Genomic DNA, 12587 nt, shown 5'->3' with positions numbered 1-12587 from the left:
TCATGGTAAAGTTATCTCTAAATTGGACTAATTTATGAAACAAGTGTGATGTTTAAGAAAGGGACTTCATGTCTTCATCTAGTGTGTGTGTTTTAATTTAAAATAAATGTAATCGAGGAGTCAATTCCATCAACTCCTAAAGATGAAGTCGAAGTCGATTCCCAAAAATTCATCAAACAACCCTGATGAACTGGCCCTTTCAAACCTCAAACCTTTTTATGAAAATTGTTTTTAAATGCAAATATATAGAAAAAAAAATGTAAAAAATAATATCTACTGTCCACTAATGTATCACTGTGGCACATTGCATTTATACAGTAATTTGATGTGTTTGGGTAATTTGAAAATGTTAGCGCTTTACATTTTGTACATCATACTTCTGAGCTTGGGTGCCATGTACAGGACGTGCACTCCATTACAGATTAAAAAGAGGAACAAAAAACAAGGTAAGAGATCTTTAGGCATGTGAAAAGTGTGTGGTTAATGCATAGGCTACCATTGTGTCTCCCACTGAATGTTGTGTTAGGTGCCAGACAGGTAAAAAAAGAATAGAAGGAGACCCGGGTTCCATTGTCTGTTTGTTCACATGCATCTATCAGATTGGGCGCTGCCTCCGGGTGGCAGAGTTATGCAAATCATATCAATCACACCCATTTCATTAAAAGGAGAGTAATTTATTTAAAAATATACAATAGGTTTCATACAAATTATGTGTTTGATAAAAGGGAGTTATTTTACAAAGGTATATGTATTACGTGCACATTTTAAAAATACTTTGTGACTAGTGTGAGAGAGGGAGTACACAGAAGGGCGTTTATGGCTCGTTTCCACTAAGAGGTACAGGTCAGTACAGTACAGTAAACAGTACGGTTTGATTCAGGACAGTACACCCTGATCCAGCTTGCGTTTCCACTGCCAACAGTACCCTTACTTGATAGGCGTGGTGTATGCCGGAAAGTAGCGATCAACGTCATTCTCCCACGAGGAAGAAAGCGTGGCATTGTGTGTGAAAATATAAAATTATAAAATACACTGTTATATTTTTTGTGTTTGCGCACTTTGATGTAAACAAGCCCAACACGCATGAGCAGCATGGTGGAAAGAGTGAAGGAGACACTTCATTCCCCTTGTAGCACGCACAAGTGACGATTCTCTGTCAACCAATCAATGTTCTACCGTGAGTCTAGCTCCACCCTTTAGGTATCGGACTACTGTGCTAGGTACCCCAACGGAAGGGTCCCAAAAAAGTGGTATGGTATAGTTTGCTATTTTGGTACCATTCACAACTTCTGACAATGGAAACGGAAATAACTGTGTTCCGTACCGTACTGCTCGGTGGAAAAGAGCCATAAATGCCTGGAGGGGGTATGCGACTAAAAAGTTTGAGAACCACTGATTTAGATAAATTCTCTAGTGGACCTTCCTGACCCATCTACCCATCTATGTTTGATCAGACATATAAATGCAGGACCAAGCCCCAAATATGATGCCAATGCCTGAGAATGCGATACGGTTTAGCGTCAAATCACAAAGACTGCGCTGTAATTACAAATACATTACATTTTTTTTTACTATTTTGAAATACTTTTCAGTTCAATAGCATTACATTTCTTTATTAATTTAATTTTGATAATTTGATAATAAATAAATAAAAATTAGATGCATTTCCCCAATTTGTTAGCTTTAGTATAAAACTAATGCACCCTAAGAGTCATACAGTGTGCAGCACAGAAGAAACACTGGACTCACCTAACAGCTGCACTAAGTTTGGGTGCTTGATTTCTTTCATGACTGCAGCTTCTTTTAAAAACTCTTCCACTTCCATTGTGTCCTCCTGCACAAAAGAAAAAAACAATTCACATCCAGCCTTCACTGTTTTATGCTCAAAACTGTATGATTTAGATGAGAATTTTTATGCTCTAATGCAATAGAGGGTCACAGACAGCTGAGAAAAACAATGCTAAATGTGGATAATTTGACCGTATTTTCATTGTATTCATCTGTCATGTGGTAGAAGCTCATCAAATTAGACAGATGTGAACATGGACATGGCCTCATCCTCAGAAAGCATGAACAAAACTACACGAGGTCAAAGCAAACACCACCCACATGCCATTAAGCAGGTGTGATGCGTTCTCGATGTCTGAGAAGCTCCAGTCTTTGAGTCTCTATTTCACTGACCTTTAGTGTTTTGACAGCCACAGTTAGGTTGTATTTCTTCCAGACACCCTCGTACACCTCTCCATACTGCCCTCCGCCCAGCTTGTGTTTCATGGTAATATCAGTGCGCTCCATCTCCCATTTGTCATAGTTGGGTGAGACGCCATAGATGGTGGGCTTGTTGCGTTTGGGCGCTGGGTAATGCAGCGTCGTGATCAGACCATCGGACACTGTGGAATGATGGTGAACCAACTCCGCCAGCGTGTTGAAGCGGCTCTCCGACGACACATACAGCTGCAGGGCGAGAGACACGAGAGCGTGAGCATGATAATGGGCACAACCAGCCTCACGCCAGCCTACAGATGCTCAAAAAGGAGCAGAAGTGACAATACACAAGTTAAAAGCTCCATGCTGTCCCGTGATAAAACGACTAGCCGCTGAACCCAGGACAGACTGTGAGGTACTAATGCATTAAAGTCACCGTGAAAACAAAATGGACTATTCTCATTTTTAAGGAATATGCAAGATTTATTATAAATGCTTTATCAGTGCACATCTTTTTTTTTTTAATTCATGCTTTCTCTTCATCTTTAAGCAGCCTGTCAATGCATAGGTCTGAAGTAGTAATTTAAGCCGTATTGATTACTTATAGCCAATACTTAGTCATTTTTATGTCCAATAACCATTATTTTAACATGATTTAATGCTTGTTTGCACAATGACAACTAAATAAACCACTGAACTGCAACAATAAAAACAAGCACATGTTGATATGTTCCTTTCACTCTCAGAATTCATGTTTTGGACTTGAAGTTTTAAAATGATTTGAGTCAAGCATTTCATGCGAGTATGAATTGTTGTTACAGCATTTCCCGCTAACATTTTGTGCTCTGTTGAGCGGATTCTTAAACAGCTCTGATTGGCCATTGTGTTCACACGCTGAAATTGTGTTCTCCCGTGTGTATCTATCTGTGTAAGCGCTCAGTGAAGAGCATGAAGAGATGATCGTTGTAGCCAATCACAGACATATCTGTAGAGTACAAAAACACAATGGCCAATCAGAGGTGTTTGAGAATCCACACAACAACGCTCAAAATGCTAGCAGGAAATGCAGGTATCGTCACATTTGAAAATTTCAGTAGCGACATTGGTACTTTTGACAACACTAATTACAAGCGTTAAAAACGGCACAGGAATTTAGGAGTGATGCGTCACGTGTCAAAGAATGTAACATTTGAGAGTGATGCACTGTTTCCTCTTCAAAATCCTAATTTCTGTGTGAATGCATTAATGAGGTTTCTTTAGTGAATTCATGCATGTTTAAATGCACCTTTTTAATACTTTATTGGTGTAATTACTGTATTTTGAATATTTTCATCCATATGCTTCAGATGTGGCAGGAGGGTCAAGAAAACTTGGTTTCATGTCATATTAATCTGTCAAGTGTCCTGAATGGAGTTATATGATACTGGCTGTATTTACATTTTACATTACATTTAGACATTTAGCAGACGCTTTTAGCCAAAGCGACTTACAAATGAGGACAATAAAAGCAATCAAAACTAACAAAAGAGCAACAATATATAAGTGCAAATGACAAGTCTCGGTTAGAAGTGGCTGGAAGACCTGCCAAGAGAGCATTGCAATAGTCCAGCCTGGACAGAACGAGAGCTTGAACACGGAGTTGTGTTGCATGTTCTGAAAGAAAGGGCCGGATCTTCCTAATGTTGTATAAAGCAAATCTGCAGGACCGGGCAGTTTTAGCAATGTGGTCTGAGAAATTCAGCTTATCATCAATCACAACTCCAAGGTTTCTATTGAGTTATGGTTGATGAGCCTAACTGGATGGTGAATAATAATATGGCTGTATAATAATTAAAAACAGCTATCCTTACTAATTCTAAATGTTTAAATCAAGATTGTACATTTTAAAAACGCAGATCTTCCACCTCAGGTTAAATGTGAACTGTTGTGCTGAAATGGCGTCTCAGACTCATTCCTGACGGCTTACACTGGAGATTCCAGCAGGGAAGTGTGTCGCGGCCTCATGCGGAGCCAGTGAGGCAGACGAGGCACGTCAGGCATGCGAGGAATGAGCGCAGCAGTCATCAGCATTCAGCAGGAATGCAGCGCTGCAGTGCATGCGTGACACATGGACTCATTTATCTGCCCACGGGCTGCACTCATCATCGTCTGTCTCTACTACTGAGTGGTGCTGTCAGGAGAGCACTTCAGCATGCTATTGGAACACACTCCATTTAACTTGAACTAATATTAGAAACTCAAAATACTATATAAATGAAAGGTTAATTGACGCTATTTAACTAAACTGAATCATCTAAATGAAGCTAAATAATGACTCCATTGCCTTCTATAGAGCTACTTTATAGATGAAATTCTATTTGTTTCATAGTTGAGTTCTGCAGCATTAATACTGTAATTTTACTGTTTATTACTGTGAAGCTGATTTGAAAGAATCTGTATTATATCAAGTGCTACAGAAACAAATGTGACTTGATTAATGCAAATAATAATTAATATAGTGGTTTGCAAAAAAAAATCTAATTCACAATTTCTTCAAGAAATTAAACTCTATTTTTACTCTATTTTGAAGCCCTGATTCTACGAAAAAGTGATAATTGCTAGCAACTGTTATTTAATTTCTACTGAAATATTAAGGGAGCTATGGTGCTTCTCACCAGCCAATGTGTGAGGAAATCAAGACTAGTTAGCAACCAGTTAATGAGCTAGTCTAAATATTGTAAGTGAGTTCACTAGCTACTGTTGAAAACACATTTAATTTCATGTGTCCTGTAGTAGGTAAGGAAATTAATCGTCACATTCAGCATGTGACTGACCATATGAAAACTGCATATCTGTGCGCTGCCAAATAGTCATCTCAACGCATGAGTATTATCACTGAGAAATGCATGCAGATTTATTTTTACATGAGAAACAATTGCCATCTGAATAGTGCTTGAGCTTTTAAGGGTGTCTTAAAAATCAGGTATTGAAAACTAGTTTTATTTGTACACATCACGCAGCATTCTCAAACGTTTCAGTAACTTCAAAGCTCATTTCAGGCTAGTGAGAGTGTGTATTTTCACCTGCTGCTAATCAGATGTGTATGATATGACATTATCTCTAATTACTGTTATTATCACCTGATCACTGACATGTAAAGCTTAACGCTCTGTGGATGATGTGAGCACAACTCGTTCTGAAGCACACTACTGCTGGAATATTCTGACTCTCACCTTGCCATCCGAGGCCGTGTTGATGCGGTAATGGTAGACACGTCCCTCGTAGCGCAGCGAGATGGACCTCTGTCCTGGGCTGCTCTCGCTCTCACGCACCAGGAAGCTGCCGTTGATGCCACTGCTCAGCAGGTACTCGGCGGCGTTGCGGGACACAGGCCCGTGGTACCAGCTGTGCTTCTCCAGGCTGTTGACGGGCGTGATGTAGTTGCTGGGCACCCAGCCCTGGCCATTCTTGGTCTGAGCCTCGCACCACTCGCCATTGTGATTGTATCCCAGAACCCTCAGCTTCTCTCCTGAACAGAGCAGCATGAGAAATGGGTTATGTCATAGGGGTCATTCCGTGTCAAATATACCAGCTCAATTTTTGGATTTTTCTAATATTTTTTCTGAAAAAACATGTATAGTGATGACAGCCAAAATATTAAGTGTCATAGATGAATATTTTTAGTAAGAAAGATGGCAGCATCATGATGTTATTTTTACAGAGAGATTGGTAGGTCTTTTAGTAAAATCTGTTGACTTTAGCAATCTTTGTTGCATTATATGCCAGTGGTGACCAATCAAAAAGTGGGAAAGAGCACTTTTCAAGTTTTTTCTCCAAGGTTTGCATGCCTGTATCTCAAGAAGTATTAAATATATCTTAATGCCTTTTAAGATATTGGGTCTTAACAAACTTTCCTTTTGGCTTCTTCATTTCTAAGGCCCTCTATGGTTCAGTTCCAGAGATATTGGAATCTCAATATGGCTCCAGGATCATTAAATTGTACACAATCATTAAATAGTACACGTTCAGTGGTCAAAAACAAAATGTGGGTCACTTTGCATAAATACGATACTTCTTTTCTTTTAAAGAGGAATGTCTGAAGAACAAATAATGTTGAAACTAGAAATGTATCTCGTTTCCCTCTGTCAAAACAACTGCATTAAACATACCTGTCTGAGTGCCATATATATTCTTTTTCCAAAGTTTGCGTGCCTATAACTCAAAATGTATAAAAGACATTGCAATATGATTTTAAATTCTAGTTCTTAATAAACTTTTCTTTTGGAATCTTCATTTTCAGGGCCCTATATTATTCAGTCTCAGAGATATGGGGACCTTAATGAGGCTTCTGGAGCCATATTGAAATTCCATCAATATCAATCCATCAATCTCTGGAACTGAACCATAGAAGGCCTTAAAAATGAAGATGCCAAAAGGAAAGTTTATTAAGAACTAGAATCTAAAATCATATTACAATATCTTTTATACATTTTTTAAGACCAAATAACTAAAATAAATCAAATACAGCACACCTTTAAGCTTAATCAAGAGAAGCAAGAATCATTATAATGATTAAAATACAATTAATCCTGCAGCCCTAGAGTCCATTGGCTCTGAATAAAACGCCATCATTTTGCTTAGCACAAGCTCATTAAGTATGTCTACATGCACTTCAAAAAGGTTGATTTCAATCACAATGCACCAAGAATTTGCCTTTTTAAAATGTGCTGATACTGCATTGAGTGATATCATGACAACACACATGATCTGAGGAATCATTCCTGTCTGGAGCACAAGACTGCTTTGATCACATCACGAGCAGCACTAGCACATCACTATTATGTGATTTTCTTGAAGTGTTCATCATAAAGACTCATGACTTCGGCCAGTTTTTCATCGTGTGCTCTCAGACACAACAAGCAGTTCGCTCTTAGACGAATTGCTTGTGGGGTTCGCATTAGATAAAAGCATTTGCTAAATGAACTAATGCAAATAACAAAATCTGTACTAATCAACCTCCTGTCTGTGCCTTCTGTAGTATATCCTGTGCCCTAATAACAGCTCTTTATAAAACAGCGGTGGGAAATATCCAGGTACTGACTCTACACTCTCTCATTATCTAATGAAGTGATGGGCGTCTGGACGGCTGTAGATCTTCCCCTCACTGTTTTTCATGGGCTGAATGGAAAGATCTGACATGTTGAGCAAGATAAAGGAAGAGAGATGAAGAATGTGCAGCAAATATGTAGATTTCCAGTCAGACATGTGACCTCATACTGTTGCTAATAAACGGAACAAAGAGCAGCTTCTCCCAAACAAAAATAAGAAAACACATGAAATAATGTGCAGTCTGTTGTTGTGAAAGATGAGCACGGGTACTAATATTTCTGAACAATGTTGATACACAACAGTATGTGACCATATGTGAGTGCTCAAACACATTTCTAGACCAAAATGCCCATCTTAGCGTGACTTTATTGTAAATAGTTCCTTGGTTAATGAAACCAGAAGGAACAAAATCTGATCTGTGCATTGTTAGGTTGTGCAGTGTCTTGCAGATACCTGAACGCACTATTTTAACAAGTTTGTGCTGAAAATCCTTTACAGGCTGTCTTCAGATATGAACAAGTTAAATTTAAGACCTTTTTAATACCACCTTAATATGAAATTTAAGACCTAAACCTGTGATGGAAATATACATATTACATATGTATAATGTTTAATGTGTTTAATGTAAAAAGAAAACAATATATCACTGCTGTCATAAATGCTATTTATTATTACAATATACAGTGAAATTTTCAAATCAGCAGATAATATTCCATACAAAATATCCCCACAAAAGCACCGCATCACAGAGATTTTTGTTGGTGTAAACAATTCTGAAGCAATATTTCCATCAGTCTATCAGCTTTTACATGCTTAAATCTGCATATTTTTTTATTTACCTTTATAAAGGTCTATTTTTTTTACCTTAGTAAATGTATGCATCATCTTTCATGTTAAATTTTTACAATTGATCCAGAAATTCAATATACACTATAGGGCTGATACCAGTCAAATTAAATTATTTACACTGCAAAATTACAACTGCAATAAATAATGTTAGGGAGATTAATGTTTTAAATACATTTTTGAATATACAAATAAGAAATGTTGGGGGGAAAATGCATCATTTTAATCGTACTAATCCACCAGTAGGTGGCGGTAATCACTTAATGAGTGAGTCATTGAGTCATTCATTCAACCGATTCGTTCAAAACGTTGAAACATTCAGTAACAAAACACCGCCAAGTATTGCTTGGAGATTGTGCAATACTTCTGCTGTGATCTTTGTTTGGAACCATTTTCGTTGGTGAAATAGAAGAAAACAATAAATATTGTGTCTAACATGTAAGTAACTTCCATTACTTGACTACTTAACTACTTGTTTATTGAACTAAAATCAATGTAACATTTGCAATCATGAGAAAAATCTGCAAAAAAGCTCCCTTGTCATGGTATGTTACTTAACTATGGGTTCTAACACTCGTTTCCACGAGTGAGTTAAATTCGCCTGAGAGAATTACAAAGCAGAGAATTTCCTTATCTTTACTGCTTAACTAAATTCACCAGCGTCAGTTCAGCAGATCGAAGATTTTGCTTGTACTTGCGTTTTCCTTGGTTGACAGCTGAAAACCTGAGGTGATTCCGTGGCTGACGCGAGCTTCCTGGATGTCTGTTGAAGGGAAATTCCTTCGCTGATTGGCTGTTGCTTTGACGTCGGAATGACGTTTGAATGACGTTCTTTTGGGGAAGCCCTCTTGGAGTGGTTGGTTGCCGGGTTACGGAAGAGGCTTCAGCAGTCCTGCTAAAAGCCTGAGTTTGCAAGACTTTGAAGATCGTACGTTTTCTCTGAAGTGTTTGAGTTCTTAGATGGTCTCGCTGTGCGGTGGTACGGCATGGGCGCTTTGTCGCGCTCACCAAGGTGAAAGCCAAAGTTCTTTAGAGTGAGTGAGCGAGCGAGCGTAAGACTGCGCCAGAGGGCTTTGTGTCCATTTTAAGCAGGCTGACTTTTGTCCAGCCCACAGGTCGCTGTCCAATCAGATGGTGGCATGGTTGGCATGGATCGCATGCTGTTTGTGGAGAGTATTTCTGCAAGTTTTAAATATCTTCTGATAACAGTATTATCACCAGAGAATGATACAAAATATAAACTTTTCACTAACACCAATGTTCGGCGAATAAGACAAGCTCTCATTCAAGCTTAAACAACAGGTATTTTGCATACACAGTAATCGTAATCACTAAAAGAAAAGTTATAAGGCCAAGATTGAGGTATCATGGTTTCGATAAACACTTAAAATATATATATACGGCCTAACCCATACAGTGGATACATTTTCACTACTTATACGTTTTAAACGATTTGTCTTTTAAAATAGTAATGCAATGTTCTGTTTCTTTGTCTGTGACGCAAGAAAGCAAGGGTTTCGGTCATGCAGGAAGCAGGTGGTTAAACATGTGATAGTCATGTGGCGTCACGCTGTATATCCTGTGCTTGCCTGAGGGCATCATTTAATTTACTCATCCTTTTCCTGTTCTGGACATAATGGTTCCATCCATTGGTGGGTCCCAAGACATGGGGTTTCTATAGGTTGTGAATGAACTCTTTCAGTCCTTGATACCAAGAAAGCTTTGTCGTCTCCTGATCGAATTAGTTTCGATCTCATGAGTAGATGAGTTTACCATACTGACAGGAAATCAACCAAGAATATGGGATTCATGTGCTGGGTGATTAGCAAACCTTGTGAATGCTGATATCAGTGTCTGTTCATATTAAGAAATCCCTACATATGAATAAACTAAACATTTAGAATTTTTTACCACAGTGTTTCTTCTGTGTTTTCTGAATTTATGTGTGCTGTTATGCTCATTTGTTTTAAAGTCTCTTATAAAGAGACAGACAGCACGAGCCTCAACAGTGCGACCTTGATACCAGAAATACACTATCCATTATCAATTGCGGTTTACGTTGAATGTAATAAAATCAGAGAATTATTCTCGCGCTTTGATGCTTCACTGGTTATTTTTTGTCACTAGAGTTTAATCAGGCTATTCGTCCGGTCGGGCAAGTAAAAAAAAAAAACATTGTAAACTAGCTAGAAGGCTGGTCAGCAAGCTGTAGCTCGACCTGTACTTTGTTATTGAAAACATAATAATAATAATAATAAAAATCGTTGGTCTGTCCAATGATTGTAAACAATCACTGGGCCCGTCAAACTGGAGACATTTTAGCGGTAATGTGACCAAAAATATTTAAGGCCCATCGAATCTGAATTTTAAGACTTAAGGCCTTTTATTAGGCCTTAATAAAAGGCCTCAATATCTAAAAGTTATATTTTATAACTTTAAGACATTAAGGCCCAATCCCAATTCTACCCCTTAGCCCTTCCCCTTTCCCCTACCCCTCCGTTTCGCACGTTCACGTGAAGGGGTAGGGGTGTCTCAATTCTCTTTTGGTTGGAGGGGTAGGGGTAGGGGAAGGGCCAGATAGCCCTTCAAACGAAGATTTTTCGGGACCACACTTCAAACGAAGGGGTATGAATTATCTCAGCGTAAACCGGCTTCAGGGGCAACATGGCTGCCCGAGCGAACTAAAAGACACATAAATGTAAGCATTTTTGGCATTAATAAAGATTTTAACGAAAAGTAATCATTTGTTTTGTTACATTCAATCGTGAGTTCATATTTATGGTCATGTTACTTCGCTAATATTTGCTAACTAACGTCATATCATTATAGACTGCACGATAGTGCCACAACATATTTTCATGTCTGATCAGGGCGATAACCACCGTAGACATTGAGGGGGGCTAGTCCCCCCAATAATTAGAAATCGCTAAACCCTTTCCTTAAATATTGCCAATTCGAGAGAGAGAGAGAGAGAGAGAGAGAGAGTTGCGTGAATGCGCGTCTGTGCGTTTCTTTTTTTAGAGTGAGTTTACTTAAAAAAACAGCGATTTTTATCCTCTTGTTGCTGGAAAATATAATGTAGTGATTCAGTATTTAAATTGTTATTAATAAAAGTCGTGGGGCAGCGTTGACAAGTTTCTTTTCTCCTGGATGTGTGAGCTGCGCGATCTCCGATATATATATGTGTGTGTGTGTGTGTGTGTGTGTGTGTGTGTGTCAGTAAGCAGCGCATTAATATAGAACGGTAATTAAAGGCTCTAATGCACACCAGCACACCAGTATAGGTGTGTATTGTTGTGTGTCAGTAAGCAGCGCATTAATATAGAACGGTAATTAAAGGCTCTAATGCACACCAGCACACCAGTATAGGTGTGTGTATTGTAGGAGCTAGACGAAGTATGATGACGTGTGACGGCATAGTAGTGGTGTCCCAATTCTTAGGTGAATATTTTCACCCCTATCCCTTGACACTCTGTTTCAAGGGACAAGGGGAAGGGGTAGGCGGAGGGGTAGGGGTAGGGGAAGGGGAAGGGGTATAAAATAGAATTGGGATTGGGCCTAAGACTTTTTAGGACCCGCAGACAAGCTTCTTCACCTAATTTGGTGTTCCTCATCAAAAATGTCCAGCCTTTTAAAAATGGCTTGTAATCTCATTATGCTATATTATCATAAAATCTTGGATTCAATCTTTTTGTCAACTTGTTTTCTTTCAATTAGCACAGGCTTTGTGTTTCTTTTGGGGACTGATCGTAGCTCAGATCAATGAGGCCTACAATCAATCAGCTCCGAATACAAATACAAAACCTGTGATAATTGAAAGAAAACAAGATGAAAAACAGATTGAATCCAGTATTTGGATTCAATCCAATTAGCATAATGATAGATTTATAATTTTTTTGTAGGCTGGTCATTTTTGACCGGAAACACCTCAAGTGTATCAATGTGGGAAAAAACTAAAGGAGTAAAAAAAAAAAAAAGAATTCCAATGTCATTAACTTGCATATTCGGGGGAAAAAATCCTCTCCAGATCCTAACCTAACCCTAACCCTAACACAGCATGAGCGTTAATTTAATAATAACTCTAAACATTCGTAATTAAAAGGAGTATGTTCAATAGCACATTATTTACAGTTGAATATTTCTGTGGTGTTGAAACTAGCAGTGATTACAGTGAAATTTCACTGGTATTGGTGACAACTACTGAAATTTTGCCCTAGCCTGAGTCATGATGAAGTGTTTAATGTGTTCAGGGATGTAACGGTATGAAAATTTCTTATCACGATTATAGTGACCAAAATTATCACAGTTATCAGTATTATCACGGTATTGTTAAAATGTGCTGGAGATGTTCAAAAAGTACCAACACATAAATCACTTCACCAAGTTTTATATTTAAAAATCAACAAACAACAAATAAAATGACTTTTTGTTTGCATAATCACTAAAAC

General features: G+C 38.3%; 1 protein-coding gene across 3 annotated transcripts in view; it reads right to left on the bottom strand.

The window, feature by feature from the left end:
• The window catches only part of abl1 (c-abl oncogene 1, non-receptor tyrosine kinase), a 58858-nt gene that overhangs the window by 5538 nt on the left and 40733 nt on the right, over positions 1 to 12587 (bottom strand). For all 3 annotated transcript variants that reach the window (XM_016559210.1, XM_016559225.1, XM_016559217.1), the window contains exons 3-5: positions 5418 to 5713; positions 2182 to 2454; positions 1750 to 1834 (exon numbers count right to left, since the gene is read on the bottom strand). In XM_016559210.1, the coding sequence (XP_016414696.1) occupies positions 1750 to 1834; positions 2182 to 2454; positions 5418 to 5713 (654 nt within the window). The remainder of the gene's footprint in view (positions 1 to 1749; positions 1835 to 2181; positions 2455 to 5417; positions 5714 to 12587) is intronic.

The sequence above is a fragment of the Sinocyclocheilus rhinocerous genome, unplaced genomic scaffold (assembly GCF_001515625.1).
Source record: "Sinocyclocheilus rhinocerous isolate Xijiao unplaced genomic scaffold, SAMN03320098_v1.1 scaffold2447, whole genome shotgun sequence".
NCBI classification, from domain to species: Eukaryota; Metazoa; Chordata; class Actinopteri; order Cypriniformes; family Cyprinidae; genus Sinocyclocheilus; species Sinocyclocheilus rhinocerous.
The sequence above is the reverse complement of the archived record's forward strand: the minus strand, read 5'-3'. Positions and strand labels throughout refer to the sequence as shown.